Here is a 16,449-nt window from a genome sequence, read left to right on the forward strand (position 1 = left end):
ATTCGTTCGGGTTCGTAAGAATTTCGTATAGGGTATTTACCCCACCGGCTACTACGGTTGACCCTGCATTCGAAAACAAAATGGCTACAGTCGTCGAGGACCTACGAAAGTGTGACATCAGCCAGTAATATCGTCGATCTGATTACAACAATTTTGTTTGGACGGGGAAGAGCATTTTAGAGCCTAACATGCAGCACTAAATCTGATAAATCTATCTCTTCGCCATCCTTCTTTGCCGGGTACATTTCGCCCTTATTGAGCCCCCCCCCTATCTGTCTGTCGTACTCCATAACCAATTGAAGCAAACGTTTTTTAATTAAATCACTTGAAATCGATTTACACGTGCTGACAAGCCACGATGTGATGTCTGCTTGGTCAGGTACGGGAACCTTTTCCTTGCCTCCTAGAGTTTCTATTTTCCTTGCTACCTAGTCATCATAATGCTTTTGAATACCATCCTTTAGTGGTTTGTTGATTCCGACGTCACATGGTTGTAATACACAAGTGAAGCCACCAGGTATGTCTTCCAGCTCTGCTCCTAAGTCATTCAGCCTCCTCACAAAGCATGCCTGTGTGTGGCACTAGAACTCGTCCAGCATTAGCAAAGAAGATGAATGCGTAGCTGAGTACGGCTTCCACACCTTCTCAAACCACAACTCACAGCCTCGTTCATCCATCCATCTATTTTCTTGGCAGCATCTAAACACACCAGGTGGTAGGACTCTATCAAGTGACAGTTCGATAGTAGCTACATTTGTTGGTTTGAAGAGGATAATAAGGGGTAGGTTTGTGCCATCTTCAGCACAAGTGACGCAAGCAGTTTGCCGCCTTGATTTTGAGCCACTTCCTCGAATTGACACGGTGCGTGCATTTACTTCATTGATTGTTGAGCTGGACGTCATCTCAAACAACACAACTGCTTCGTCCATGTTTACACGTAGCGCGGGTGGCAAGCTTTCCAATGTCCCTCCAGGCTCAAATGACTTGTTAATTGCTTCCTTGAATTATCTTCGCACCTCCGTCAAGTGGCCTCTCAGCTTCTGACCCACTCGTGTTACGGCGGATACGGAGGCGAAGACGCTGCAAGAAGGGATAGACCCAGCTTCACATAGCACTGCCGTTACCGCTGTGAAACAGTGTGTCAATGGCTAGAGCTTTCGCAATTACTTGGTTCGTCGATACAGCAAGCTGCTGTTGCCTCCGTCCAATTATCCAACTTACCAACTCCTCTTCGAGATCAGGTGCATCCTGAGCTCGGCCAGGATTCACTGATTTAGCATGAGGGTCACGCGAAACGGTAGCTTTTAGCTGTGTCTTTTGTCTCGTCCATCGCCATATCTGGGCTGGCTTCACGTTGTGTCGGCGAGCTACTGCTTTTATTGCAACGTTGGCTGGTCCAGCTTCGAGGACAATCAGGAGCTTCTTCTTCACGGATCCGCGAGTGCGAGCCATCGGAACTTGGAACGGCGGGTAGCTACTAAGATCCGTGCACGTTTAACCAATGAAATGCATGAAGGGTCTTCATTGATGAGCTGGCCCCCTATGGTGATGTACCACCGGGGGGGGACTACTTATTAAAGTTTTTGATAGTAGTTTTAAATCCAATCCGTATAAAGTACAAGAACAATTATACTTCTTGCTTTGAAACTGTAAGAATCATCAAAGAACACGATTGTTTAATGACTTTATGTGAATCGACCACTTGGTGTTCATAGATCTAGCAAATATTATCTCGTTTGGACAAAATCGTTGCAGATGACCTTAGCCTTTTTTACGTGATCTATTCTACTCTGACATGAAAATAATGAAGGTTCTACTCAATATTTTCAAACGCAGTTCTTTGATTAAACCCGACGCAACAGTAACATGAATTTGGCTTCAGTTAGAGAAGATTGAAGTACGATATGCGGCGACTTAAGTACCACCTGGGCCGTTTAAAAATAGATCTCATACGCTCATGCCGGGAGGGACTACACTACATGTATTAGTATCTGTCGTAGCAGCAGTCTTAACGTTGTTAATTAAATTGAATAATCAATACGAATTCGCAGTGATAACACATTTTAATGAAAGAGGTATGCTTGCCGCTGTCACCTTTTAGCTTCGATGCAACGGATTCCGTTACTACAGTGAAAGACATTCGTACAGGGTAACAGACAGGGAATATACCTGTGGAGCTGTCATCGGAGGAAACACCTTGGTAACGTCCTCCCAGTATGAGCGCAGCTCATACTGGAGCGTATCTTATACTGGGATTAGCCCGTTCATGGCTCTATGCGCGTTGGCCTTGATCTAAATCACCACTCCAGAAAGTTGCTTTACCCAGCATCAGCAAGCGACCCACCCAAGCGTTTTCAAGCTAGGCAAATGCATACGCTAGCATCGCATTCCATTTTGATAAAACAGACGGAGCTCATTCAATTCTCTATAAACCTTGTTTAACAAGTTATTGCGGCATCGATTGTCAAACGAAGTTAAGCGAGGGTTGTCAAAAGCTGTAGAAGTGCGCCCTCATCACTTGATTGATTACGCAGGCCACAGAAATGCGTCGTGCATGATGTGAGCACTGGCCATGAATTTGTTCAGGCGACAGCACAGCAGAAGCTGTTGCCGCCAAACATGGCAGCCTTGTGGTGGGCGTACCGCACCAAAGGTTAGTACCTTACGGTACATGGTGTCGATGAGGGATACCTACACCATGGTTGTGTACCGTCACGGTACACGGTGTCGATGAAGGAGAAGCGGTCGGTGACCACTAATCTCCATGTGGACGTCGGTGACGGAGGCAAGAGAGCTTTCATGTTTCAAAGTACAGCCGCTTCTCCAGTGATATTATCCTTTGGAACAGGAGTACGTAGATGTGGCTTCGCCCCGCAATAAATCTCAATCCTAGCAGGCAAACACATCAGCACAGACGAGTAAGTTAATATTATGCTGTATCAACACTTGAGGCAGGATTCTTATGTTGGACAAGTCAACATAAGTACTTGGGCCAAAATAAAAAGGCAAGCCGAAGCTTGCCGCACAGTTACCTCATGCATTACGCGGTCTTGGCACACGCAGCGACAAACACCTTCGCCCCCCACTTGGGGGCTTGTCCTTGTTGAAGATCCTCATGGGATTGTACCGCGAGCACGAAGGCAGTGTTGGTTCATCAAAGCTGATGCCTGGGGGAGCTCTGTATCCACGAGCGAATGTTCGCTGTAGCACGTCGAGCACCGGTCGAATCTTCCACGCTCGGTCCGTACGGGCTTGTGGTGACTTGTTGCTCCAAAAGTGTACATATCTCATGATGCGAAAAAAGCGATTATTTCCCATCACGAGACTGAAGCGGTTTGCCGGTAGAGCTGCCACTTTCTTCGTTGATCAATGCGCTGCTATGCCTTTCCGGATGAGGACCCACAAACGTGCAATCAGCAATGCCATAACTTAAGGGACTTTGTACGTATGTATGTCTTCAACCGCCGTCTGATTTCAGCAAGATCTTCTGCCTCGCCACCACTACGCTGTTGCTGTCTGCGAATTCAGCAGGCCATCTTAGGGATTGACTGTGTGTGATAGCGGTTGCTTTCGACAGCAATTTGAGACCAAATCTTCGGGGGCAAGAAAAAGAAGAGCAATGCCAGCGGATCGTCCCCAACGCGTAGCACGCTGTCACTTGGTCCGTATGGCCCATCATACAACCCAGCATATGGATACAAAACACAAGAACAAAAACTATGTTAGCATTTGTGTTGACTCAAAAACGAAACACAAAGGATTATGGTGGATTCGGCCAACATAACGTACCATACTCCCAGCCATCGGTACGCAGTGCAGTGATCAGTGGTGCGTTCTTCGCTGTGGACAACCACGCCGTCTTAGGAAGCTCTTTTTGTTCGTGGTTCGAATCTTCATCTGTCAGCTCTCCAATGTCCCAATCACCGTCCCAACTATCGTCATCAGCATCCTCTTCGTCTTCAGGTTCCTCACGAAGCTCTGGGTCCTCATAGGAGTTGAGCCCTTTGCATTCGTCAGCTCCTTCGTCCATAAAGTTAGGGTATGTGTCAATTCGTGGTTCGAATCTTCATCTGTCAGCTCTCCAATGTCCCAATCACCGTCCCAACTATCGTCATCAGCATCCTCTTCGTCTTCAGGTTCCTCACGAAGCTCTGGGTCCTCATAGGAGTTGAGCCCTTTGCATTCGTCAGCTCCTTCGTCCATAAAGTTAGGGTATGTGTCAATGATACACGCAGGTACACTGTGCACAACGTCTGCTTCGTAAGCACTCTCGTCTTCGTCACGTTGCCTACTCTGTTCGCCATAATGACATATGTCGGATATTATGTTAGACGTGTTGTCAGCCACAATCCTTCTAAGTTGGATAAACGAACAAAACGCACCGTGTCATCGTCGCCATCGATGTCTTCTTGTAGGAGAGCGCGGCGACGCTCCCTTGTCGGCACTTGCGTACTACGCTTTCGTTTTTCAGCACTGGAATCAATCAGAGGTAGCAAAGGTGATACCAGACTGTTGGGCAGGCAACGCAGTCTCAACGCTCAAAATCATGTCCGCGACGACTTCTGTCACCGCCGTCTCGTGGTCTGCTTCCACCTCCGTCGCGTCCGCTATCGCAGTTGTCTCTGGGACCATGGTCTCCTTCGCTTCAACAATCGTCTGGTTTCGCGAGCCCTCTTTTTCGCACGCCGTGTCTGCAAGCTGCGCGCTTGCTGAAGGAATATACAGACCCTTACACTGCGCCACCTCCATATCTGCTGTTGTGCGCTTGGCAGCCTTCTTTCTTGTCGCCTTTTTCGCCTTCGTCTGCCCTTCTTCGTCGCTGCCGTTCTTCAGCTCTGTCCGTCGAATGCGGCGCTCGTGACGCTCACTTAACAGAGCCTCGCGACAGAGGCGACTTTGTTGCTTGGTGAGGTGGTGACGTGGTGTCTTGGGTGACGGCGCAGCTATGTTGCTCTCGGTCGTCGTTTTGAAGAGTGAGGCAGTTGGTAACTGGTGGCCACTCGTTCGATAGTGGGTGTGTACCTCCCTTTTCTAACTCATGCAACCAAACTAAACCTAAGCCTGTGTATCTGGCCTTTTTACACTCATAGCAATGACTTCATTTCACTATAGCGGGGAACGGGGGATATGGACATGCTTCCCCATACAAAATTCAGGTATAATTTTTGCTTATGTTGGACCTCCAACATAACATAAAAGTTACAACAGAACTGAGTTAGGGTATACACCCCTTATGTTGGAAGATCCAACATACGGGAACTAAGGGGTTAAGAACCCCAAGGATCCGGTGTATTCTTTGGTAACGGAGTATGCGGACGTGGTGAACAAACACCCACCGACCCAACTCCCATCAGATCGATGCGTACGGCATGAGATCGATCTCGTGCCTGGCACAAAGTACTGCGTCGCGAGACAATGGACTCTTCCACGCAAACAGTGCGAGGTCGTCGATGCCTTCTTCGCTGCGAAAGCGAAGGCAGGCATGGTGCGGGAGTCAAAGTCCCCGCACTCGACGCCAACTTTCTGCGTTCGGACACCGAACAGGAAGTGGTGTCGTGTTCATGCTTATTACAAGCTGAGCAGCGGGACGGTGCCGGCCCAGACACCAATCCCACGAGAGAATGTGTTGCTGAATAACATGGCAGGATGTGTAATGTACAGTGCGCTGGATCTGGTAGTATCCAGCTACCAGATCCTGATGCGCGAGAGCGACATCCCGCTCACCGCGGTGGGCACCCCAAGCGGCATGGTTTGCGAGTGGCTCATCATGCCGTATGGCTTGTCTAACGCCCCGGCGGCATTTAAGTACCTGGTGACGCAACGGTTTAGCTGTGCCTTCGTACAAACGTGCTTCGACGACATCTTCGTCCATAGCCGTGCCGAGGGAGGCAAGACAGCCTTGGAGGTGCATCTGGGGTACCTCTGTCGAGTGTTGGACGTGATGCAAGCGAACAAGCTCTACACCAGCATCGACAAGTGCGTCTTCGTGTCACTAGAGATCAAGGTTCTCATGTGCTTCGTCAGCCACGTGGGCCTTCGGGTTGACCCAGACAAGGTCCAGGCCATTGCTGCATGGCCAACACTCCGATCCCAGAAGGATCTTCGAAAGTGGTTGGGCTTGGTCAACTACCTTCACAAGTACAGTGCAGGGTACGCGGGCTTCGCTAAGCTCTTGTCGGGCCTCCTTCAGAAGGACGTCGATTGGCGCTGGGAGCAAGAGCACCAGGAGGTCTTTGGCAGCATCAAGGTCAGCCTCCAAGAGGCTCCTGTCCAGGCCCTGCCGGACGAGACGAGGCCGTTCAGCGTCGTCTTCGGTGTCTCCGACTTTGCCATCGGTTGGGCATTGCTGCAGACCGACACGGCTGGACACGAACGAGTTATCTCGCTCCAGTTTAGGCAGCTCATAGCCGCCGAACGGAACTACCCTGTCCACGACAAGAATCGCCTGGCAATGAAGTACGCCCTTGTGAAGGTTCGAGTTCATCTTCTGGGCTCACGACCCTTTGTGATCTACACAGACCACGCATCCTTGAGAGCGGCGATGAATTCGCCTCACCTCTCCCAACGGATGGCGAGGTGGCTGTCCTTCTTCGCGGAGTACGACTTTCGCATTGAGTAAAATCTGGGCAAGCTCAACGTGCTTGCTGACGCCCCCTCTCGGCGTCCAGACTACCAGTTGGCCCACATCACACTGGTGACAACGGATCTATATGATCGAATACGCGTGGCGTATCGGGACGATGAGGCTGTCGCGCCTATCGTCAAGTTCCTAGCAGCAGGAATGGACGCAAATATCTACTGACTTTCGTTGCGATAGCGTTCCCGGCTCCACCGATATGAGTTGAAGGATGGCCTTCTCTATTACCGAATGGAGCCTACTGAACCACCACGGGTGGTCGTACCCAACGACGAGGATCTGAAGCTCGACATCCTCGCGGAGTCGCACGATGCGCCTCCAGCGGTCACTTGGACCCGAGAAGACCTTTCGGCCGGTCTCGCAGGACTTCTGGTGAACCCACATGTACAAGTCGGTCGCCCGAAACGTAAAAACATGCGAAATATGTCAGCGGATTAAACCCGCAGGACACGTTTCGGCTCCGTTACAGAGCCTGCCCGTTCCGGCTGACTGTTGGAAGTCTATGAATCTTGACTTCATCTTTAGGCTTCCCGCCGACGGACACGACGACATCGGGATTTTGGGGTTCGTATGTCGGCTAAGCAAGATGCTGCATCCTGCTCTACTTCCCGTTACCGTTACAGGCAAGCAGACCGCGAGATTGTTCGTCGATGGTGTGTTCCGCTAGCATGGTCTCCCGAAAACGATTGCCTTGGACCGAGACCCGCGGTTTACGGCTGCGCTCTGAAAAACGATGTTCCCCCTGCTCAGAACTCGACTGCAGATGCTCACTGCGGACCATCCGCAGACAGATAACCAGACGGAGCGCGTCAATAGAGTGCTCGAGGACACTTTTAGTAGTGTGTGCGCGGGAGCCCACGTAAGTGGTCGACGCAGTTTCCAGCTGTTGAATTTTCACTCAACAATGCGGTGCACGCGTTCACGTGGCTCACGCCGCTCTACTTGAATGGCTTTCGTCACCCCAGATGATCCTTATTCTTCGCGGAGACGCTGCATCCTCTATTCTAAGTGAAGGAGAGGCTGGGAAAGCTCTTTCCTCCCAGGTTTTCGATGTGAGACCGGTTTCGCTGCGGAAACAAGTGGCTTCCGTTGGGGATACCAAGCTGAGCGTGATCAGCAGGGTCCGCGATGACATGGCAGCGACCCAGGACAGACATAAGGAGTACCCCGACAAATATGGACGAGGAAACTTAACTATGTTTAAGGTGGGAAAATTAGTTCTATTAGAAACGAGAAGCCTACCGCTAGACATTGTCAGCTCTGTCGGCAGCAACAAGCTGAAGCACCGATTCATTGAATCGTTCGTGGCCCGTGTCAGGCATGTGCGTCGTACACCGTCGACCTGTCCAAGTCAATGACGACGCACTCGACGTTCTACGTTGGACGTCTTAAGCGGTATCATGATCAGCAGAAGGTTGCTAATTCGCGGACCCACCTTGGCCCAACCCCGCGAAGCGAGGTCCGGACACAGACGTCGACAAAGGCGCCTGCGGTCGAGATCGTACGCCGGAGGGCCCCCGTAGAAACGGACCCCAGAGCCATACGCCGTGTACGTCGAGTACGTCGGGCACGAACCATACGAGTTCGGCGGGGAGTGCATCGAATGCGGCTTCGAACGTGGAAGCAGAACCGCAACGCGGTGGATCATGTGGAAGGACTCGTTAAGATCGGACGAAGAAGCCCGGTCGTCCTTCCGCAGATACAGGCTCGAGACATCCCGCTTCAACCGGTCCAGGCGGTTCGGAAGACGAGCGAGCACGCCCCGATTTCCGGCCTGAGCGGCAGCATCGCCGCCGGTCCCAAGGCCAAGTGCAATCTCAAGCACGAGGACGCGTTGACGGATGCGGTCAGCCTCAAGGCCCTGCGTCGAACCCGCAGGAGGAACACTCGGACGACAGTAGCGTTTCGGAGGTGCCTGGTACTTGTACTTGTACGAGGTCACCTCCGTCCCTGCTTGGCCGGAACGGACAGGTCCACTACCACGTGGAGCGGATTCCCCAGAAGCGACGTTGTCGCGGTAACCAACAGCTCCTCGTGAAGTGGAGGGGTTATTCCCACTCCGATAACTCGTGGGAGCCGATTGAACGGCTTCTTATAGACTGCCCGAAGGCTGTCCTGATCTGGGAACAGAAGCGGCGGCAGCTTCGTAAGTAGTCCGTGACTTCTTGCTCCAATGAGATGGGGGCGTTGGCGACACTCCGTACTCGCGCTCATCTTGAGAGCTAGAAGCCACGCGCTTCAGAATGTCCCTTGGCAGCATGCGCTTGCTGAGCAAGTGGGCAAACCGAGCACGAAGGTCACGCTGGTCCCGGATGCGGGACAGCAGATGCTCTCATGGAGTTTCCGTAGCTTCGAGGGTGAGTACTTGAGAGACTCAACCCACGCCCAGAACATGTCCTCACACGAATACCATTTGGGACAATTTTTGAAAAAAAAAAAACAGGGGTAGCCCCAGAGAGGATAGAGCCCACCCTGGTTCTCGGGCTTCTTACGACAAGTCGTGAAGTCCTTCAGAGGAATTCGCTGCGGCGCGAGAAGCACGCTCCAGGCGGCCTCCAAGCTGTCAGCGAACAACTCCTCTTTCTGGACCACAGCACGCTCGTAAACGTGCTAGAAGTGTGGCGACCAAAACGTCCACGAGGAGCGACGAGCGTCTCCAGAAAGAGATCAGACCCAGAGCTCTTCTCGGGGGCCAGTAACCTCTTGAGCTGATGGCAGCTCCCTAGCTGACGGCTGTCGCCACCGGACCCCTACCCATGCGCTGGGCAGCTTGGAAGCCCTCCTGCTGCTAGTCAAGGTCGTTGGTGATATCCCGGTGTTCATGGATTGCACCCTCCTCTTCCTCTTCATCCGAGAAACTGAAGAGGTTTCGATAGGAGTAACCAGTCTCCATCTCCTCGCGGAGTTGATACTTCGAAGCCGTGCGTTTCTTAGAGAGCTTGACGTCGTTGGCTGTGGCTTTGGCATGCCTTAGCACGCGCAAGCCCCTTCGCGACAAAAGAGGCGAGCTCAATTGAACAAAGAAACACCGTTATTAATAGGTAAGGGTAAGCTGGTGTGTAGACACATCGCACATGAAGTATTAGAGGTACAACCCAGCCGCCACTGATTTCAGAATCGCCGTGTCGACCCGATAATGCATTCCAAGTGTGACGGGTTCACACAGCATCTTGCACTAGAGGAAGTCGGCTTCCGGGAGTTTACAAACTCTCAGTGAACAGATAGCGGCTGTGCTCAAGATTGGATACACTCCGGGAAAGAAAGTTCTCGTCACCAACCCCTATCTGACTTGGTGTTTGTTTGCCTCCCTACAAACTTTCTGTAAGAAATTCTTAACGTGGACCGTACACGATAAGAAATTGCTGGTAACGAGTACGGTCCACGATCTCGCGTCCAAGGGGTTAATAAGTACTAAACTGTACTTTTGAGGTATTCATTTCAAATACTAAATGTTCTCACTACTTTTTTTTTCTCAACATTAGCGTCCCCCCTCTCCCAACATCAAGATCCTAAATCCCATTTTTTTCTAGCAACTTTGTTTTTCGTGTGTGGCAAGTCTGAATTCCTTGATGAGTCAAACCGCCGACTTCCCGAAGTCTTTGCGCTACAGAACTGAATTTATTGTGCTTTGCATGTGAAATGCCGTCCATTTAAGATTTCTAATCACATAGTTTCCTGGATAGGTAAAACCGACTCAAACAAAACGAACTTGATCTTATTTAGACTTTTATGTCATAATAACGACCCCAGCCACCAATTAAACTGTCATTAAGGTAACGACCAAGCAAAGGGCTTGCGGTGAAGCGTTTGAGCCCCGCCAACTGCGGCCACACTGATCAGCGTGTAAGTAGCAACTAAGAGGAACTGATGATCGTTCTAATGGTATGAATGTGCATGCGCTTTTTTACTTGAGGCACATGTGGACGAGCAGCAGGCAGGGTACGTGATGTCGCTCTCATAAAAGGTTTTCAGTGTGGTCTTTTCGTATAAAGCTTAACATGGTGTATATCTAGGTAAACCCCGGTGGGTTAGCGTGTAAAACAACTACATGAGTGATACCGTCTTGAAGTATTTGGGCATCGCTACTATGAGTTTGTTAACATTTTTGACCCGTTTGACTGTGGTATTTAGCTAGATTTAAGAGAGGAACAACGTTTTTAACAAAAACACGATGAAACGAAGATCTAATAAATGTCCCCGTCGTAGTCTCTTAAGATGCGGATATTTGATGGTCAAGGGCCGCGAAGATTGAATGACGCTATCTACGTGAAAAGAGCAGCTTGACAGCGCACTTAGTGTTTCTCTCCGACCACTCGTACCTCCTGTACGCGTGGTGACCATCTTTGGAGTGTTGGTCAATGTAAATGAGCTGCTCCGGGTGTGCTTGGACTTTAGCTTTGTAGTTAGCCACCTAACGGTAAGATAAAACAAAATACTAATGTCAAAATCAGTATATCTAAAAAAAGCTGAAAAACTCACCTCAAGAGGAACAGGGTCAGGACTTTTCTAGTTAGACCCAAATCAAAAAAAAATGTAGCACCCGGCAGATAGTCGAAAGTGACACATTCGTCACCGTTGGATGTTCGTCTTGTAAATATTACTGTAGGTCGTCCAGATAGAAGGTAGGATGGCCTTTAACGTACTGCCTGACGGTAGCTACGACGTCCTGGGGCCAACGGGAGGTGCGGATAGGCTCTTTTTCTTCGTACACCACGCCTGTCTGCAGGAAAAGACTGTACCAGCGATAATTTGTGCGTGGCTTTGGTCGAAAGGGGTTGCTAATGAACCCTACGTCGATTCCGTAGACGTGTAGAAATGAAACAGCACGCCAACGAAAGTCCGCAAAGTACGTCATGAGAGTTGAAGTTTTGGAAACTCTGTGTTAATTAAGAAAAGTCGGAAATGCAGTTTGATCTGTGCAATTTGAGGTAACCGAAGCAAAATCAACAGCATAGACTAAGTTGGTCAGCTCTAATTTAGAGTTGTATGTGTGGGTAACACGCTATACGAGATTTCCATCCCTAACCGCAATGGTAAACAGACTTTTTGCAATCATTTTTTCCAAAATACATGCAAAGCACAATAACACCAATAAGTTTAACGATTAAACCTTGCGTTTGGTAGCGACTTTACTAGCTTTTTTTTAATGCAAGTTGCTCGTGCTGAACACTAGAATTATCTCGGCTCCTCTAATAATACAGTAAAAGCACGGTAAAAAAAAACATAAGCTATTTTTTTTAATATGGCGGTTCGTTTTACATGCACATCCATGTTTAGTTCAAGTCCATCACAGAAAAATACGTGGTATTTGGCACATTTGAGTAAATTCGATCACGCAAAGAAGAAATCCTTTTCTTATATTAATCGAGCCTTTCCCGTGAGTCCTGCAAAGGTTAAACGTGGCGTTTGATCCACACCTTATGCTTCCGCAAGGCGCAGACGACGCTTGCCCCGTTTAAAGAAGCCCGCAAAGCGTTTAATGCCTTTGAAGAGAGAAGTGATTCCTTTGGGTAGCATGACTGCGGCTCGTTCCTCCTGGTTAAATGCTTCCTTGAACGCCTTGAGGTCAGTCTTCTTGTAGTCTTTGACATCACCAAGTGGAACACGCATCTTGTTCGTGACAACGCCGTCTTCAACATTGTAGAGCTCGGCGTAGAATCCGTTTTGAGTAGTGGCCGCCTTGGAAACAGCAGTGGTCCTGTCGCAGCTGGCGATAAGAGCAATGGCAATGACCAGTAGGGGGTCGGTAATGCGCATTGTGGAAGGCGTTGGGGTTTGGCCGAGTCTTGTCAGTTTGAAAGTGAGGAGAAAAGACCAAAATTTAATACACGTCTGACGGGGCTTAGAGGGGTGATTACGGTTGCTTGTGATGCCAAGCTATCACGGAAGCGTGCACGTCCGAGACCAATATTACAGCCGTTTACTATGCCAAATCATCAACGGCTATCCAGTGTGGTTTTGTGTGTGTGTGGAGGGGGGGGGGTAGTTTCACCGTCGTTGTCTGTACTCATAAGCGCAGCTTGATGCGATTTCAAAGTGAAAATCGTGGGCTAGCATTTGCTGTGAGTTTAGTTTACAGTCCGCAAGATGTTCTCTTCGTCGAACAGGAGATAGCTACTATTGCTTGCGATACATGTATGACTTGATAGCAAATATCGAAGATCCAGATACATGTAATGCCTAAATAGAAAACGCTCCTCACTCTTAATTAACCATACTTAAATACATGTACATGTAAGTAATTCAACTTCAGATTCCACTTCAACTTGTCTTCGTACTTACGTGAGCGTTTCCCATTCAAGTTTTTATCCAATCCACGACTTCTGAGCCTTCGCAATATTTGTCCAATCATACATCTCTGCGTCCTCACTAAGAGATCTGCCGTGTTGGTTTCATAATAAGCGTAAACTTCGCTGTGCCCCGGCGCCCCCATTGTCCCCCTCTCGTCTGTGTGAGTCCGTGCCGTGCATAGCGTCAACGTCCACGTCCACCGCGTCCTCTTCTTCGTCTCCTCTCGCTCCCCTACCAATGGACACCTCCCCGTACGACATGGAGGGCGCGTCCGTCGACCCGTCCGTCAACGTCGACGCCTACGCTGACCCACAGCAGCACAATGGGCCCGTGAAGCTCTTCGTGGGCCAAGTGCCTCGCACTATGGAAGAGGACGATCTACGTCCTGTTCTCGAGGTCTTTGGGCCGCTCGAGGACCTCGTGATCATCCGAGATAAGATCACAGGCGCCCATCGCGGCTGTGCCTTCGCCTCGTACTTTACGCGCGACGCGGCCGAGAAGGCCGTCCAGGAACTACATAACAAAGTCACGCTCCCGCAAAGTATCAACCCGCTACAAGTCCGCCCCGCTGAGGGCCAGGCAGGCGCCTCGCAAGAGCATAAACTCTTCATCGGAATGATCCCAAAGACCGCTGATGAGGCGGCAATTCGCGACGTCTTCGAGCTCTTTGGGTCAATAGAGGAGGTCTACATCCTACGTCACCCCGCTACAGGCCAAAGCAAGGGCTGTGCCTTCCTGAAATTTAAGGAACGCAGCTCTGCCCTCGCTGCGATTGAGGAAGTCAACGGCATCGTCACAATGGACCGCGGCACGTCGCCTCTCGTCGTCAAGTTCGCCGATAGTCGTCGTCAACGTCTCCAACGTGCACGCAACTTGGCAGCGGCAACCAACGCGTACTGGCCGCTGCCTCCTGGAGCGGGATTGGCTTTTCCGCAGCTGCAGCAGCTACAACAGCAATACATGCAGCAGATGCAGGCCTTTGGAGCCCAAGCCGCGGCTGGAATGAGCCCGACAGTCGCCGGTCTGGGCTCTCCAGTCGGAGCGACTGCGAGCGGCCCTGGAAGCCCCACCAACTCGTTCATGTACTACAATCCGTACGGCTTTGCGGCTGGCGCTGCAGCTCCGTACGGATTCGGTGGCATGCCCAACGTGGCCGCTGCTGGCTTCGACATGCAGACAGGTCTGGGCGCTAGCTTGGACCTCCAAGGACAGGGCGCGGAAGCTGCCAAAGCCTCACGTACCACCAGCCAACTGGAAGGCCCCACAGGCGCCAATTTGTTCATCTACCACTTGCCGCACGACCTCACAGACGCCGATCTGGCCACTGCCTTCGCTCCCTTCGGCACAGTTATCAGTGCTAAGGTGTACATGGACAAGATCACGGGGGAAAGCAAGGGCTTTGGCTTCGTGAGTTACGACAGCGCAGACGCTGCAGACGCCGCTATCGCCAGCATGAATGGCTTCCAGATCGGCACCAAGAGACTGAAGGTGCAACACAAGCGTATCCATCAGAGAAGCGACTATCTGGGCGGCTCTGGCAGCGGTCTCGGCCATGACGACGAGCTGGCTGGGATGGAGTATCACCAGGGCCCTGGCATCCACGGATTGGACGAAAATCTGCACAGTGAGGACAGCGGCGCCCTGTCGCCTAGCAGCGCCGCAGAAGGCAACAACGGCGTCGACACGTCACTAGACGAGGCCGTGCAGAACCTGCGCATCGACGCGTAAGAAATGTGTTTTTGTCACTCGTGGAGGATCATGTCAGTCAGTCGGTCATTGGTTGGTGGTGAGTTTTGAGGCGTGGAAGGTGTACAGAATGCCGTGTACAGACAGCGATGCGATACTGGAGATCAGAGAGAGACGCGCACAAGGCACGAGAAACGAGAGCTGTTGCGAGCAAACAAGCATCTAAAGAAACAAGGAGAAAGAAAGATACATACTAGTATGTTTATAACAAAAGTACACTGGATTCACTTTGGTCTTTTCAGTGTACTACACATACCGGTATGTGGTTACTTTTACTTGTAACTTTTGAAGTTACGACCACTTAGCGAGCAAACCGAAGATTGCGTAACCAGCCACCAGTGCAATCGACTTCTTCAACGTCATCGTATTCTTGTGATGGCCGTGGTCTTCACCCCCTCCATGACTGTGTCGAGGGAACTCCTGTGGGATGACCTCCATGACGGCCACGTAGATGAATGTCCCAGACGCCAGAGCCACGCAGATGCCAGCTGCTGCCGAGTCCTCGGACGAGTCGGCGGCAATGATCCAGCCAACAATAATGCCAATGATACTCATGAACGAGAACACGACCATGTACAGCATCACGTGCGTCGCTGGCATGGCGCTCTGTACGAGTCCGGAGCCCAGAGCGAAGGCAGCTAGTCCCTTGTGCATGATAATCGCCATAAAGACGCCCCACGCCGTCTCCGTCTGGGCGCCAATGCCCAGTCCTTCGAGTACTGAGTGGAACGACAGAGCAATGAACAGTACCATAGCTACAGCCATCGAGCCCGCCTCTGGCTCCTTGTGGGCTCCTCCAAAGTGCGAGTGACCCGAGCTGCGTCGCACATTGCTAGCCAATCCCTGCTCTTCTTCGTCTAGATCTTCGAGGTACGTATCGTCGCTCTCTGTGGCCCCGTGTAGCTCCTCTTCGTCTTCACTCTTGGCAGGCATGTAACTCTGAGCTGCAGCTTCGTTGTTGGCGTCCATTTTGGCCTGTGCCGCTTGTTCTAGTAGCAAGAGAGCGAGGAAGCCCAGCGTGCAGAACATTTCGGCGTATGGGAAATCGTAGCGACCCTCGTCCTCTGTGGACCATTTGCGCAGCGCCGGGTTCTCGATAGCAGAATGCAACAAGTGGAAGAAACCGCCAGCCAAAAAAACGCCGCCAGAGAAGGCGCTGAGGATACTTAGCGTGGATGACTTGTCATGCCTTGAGGCCAGACATGCAGGAGTCAGGCCACCCACGAGTCCTACGACCCAGATGCACACAATGGATACGAGCTTGAACACAGTCACGGCGTCCATATTCGATGGAGAACGGCACCTACTCAGATTTTATTGTTACACGGATTTTGTGATATCTGATGTTTTAACACCAATTCCGTCCCTCCTTTAGTACCGGTACATCGTTTGGGTCCCAATGAAATTTTTTTTTTATAAAATCCGGAGCAAATCCGAAGGGCTAATAGAATGTTGTGGGGGATCAAAAACCGCTCAATATATTTAATTAGAGTATTAATAGATGGGACAGCATCCCTATCAAAGAGTCCCTTACCCCCCTCCTTGTTTTGACATCCCTCCTATTAATAGCAAATATTAGAGAGGTTGTGCAAAATAGTGAAATATAACAATATACAAAATCAGATTATACAGGTGAATTTGAAACTGTAGAGGTGTGCAGCTGTCATTTTTCAGTTTTGAACCGTGGCTTATTTGATGGACAGCAGCGACAGTGACAGCAGTGACTAGGAGGACCTTGCGTTCCTCACCCTTCTTATTCGCAGCGGCAGTAAATT

General features: G+C 50.6%; 3 protein-coding genes across 3 annotated transcripts; 1 reads left to right on the top strand and 2 right to left on the bottom strand.

Annotated features, from left to right (window-relative positions):
• Window positions 1-11,978: 11,978 nt before the first annotated feature.
• PITG_14065 (uncharacterized protein) lies at window positions 11,979-12,426 on the bottom strand (the record flags this gene model as incomplete). The annotated part of the gene is made up of 1 exon (XM_002899155.1): window positions 11,979-12,426. The coding sequence occupies one exon, from the start codon at window positions 12,392-12,394 to the stop codon at window positions 12,056-12,058; it is 339 nt and encodes a 112-aa protein (XP_002899201.1).
• A 612-nt stretch (window positions 12,427-13,038) lies between these two features.
• Window positions 13,039-14,656, top strand: PITG_14066 (CUG-BP- and ETR-3-like factor, putative; the record flags this gene model as incomplete). Its single annotated transcript, XM_002899156.1, has 1 exon — window positions 13,039-14,656. The coding sequence occupies one exon, from the start codon at window positions 13,166-13,168 to the stop codon at window positions 14,654-14,656; it is 1,491 nt and encodes a 496-aa protein (XP_002899202.1).
• A 309-nt stretch (window positions 14,657-14,965) lies between these two features.
• PITG_14067 (zinc (Zn2)-Iron (Fe2) Permease (ZIP) family) lies at window positions 14,966-15,958 on the bottom strand (the record flags this gene model as incomplete). Its single annotated transcript, XM_002899157.1, has 1 exon — window positions 14,966-15,958. One exon carries the CDS (start codon window positions 15,956-15,958, stop codon window positions 14,966-14,968), a length of 993 nt encoding a protein of 330 aa, XP_002899203.1.
• Window positions 15,959-16,449: the final 491 nt, after the last annotated feature.

Source organism: Phytophthora infestans, genomic scaffold (assembly GCF_000142945.1).
Source record: "Phytophthora infestans T30-4 supercont1.32 genomic scaffold, whole genome shotgun sequence".
Classification (NCBI taxonomy): Eukaryota; Oomycota; class Peronosporomycetes; order Peronosporales; family Peronosporaceae; genus Phytophthora; species Phytophthora infestans.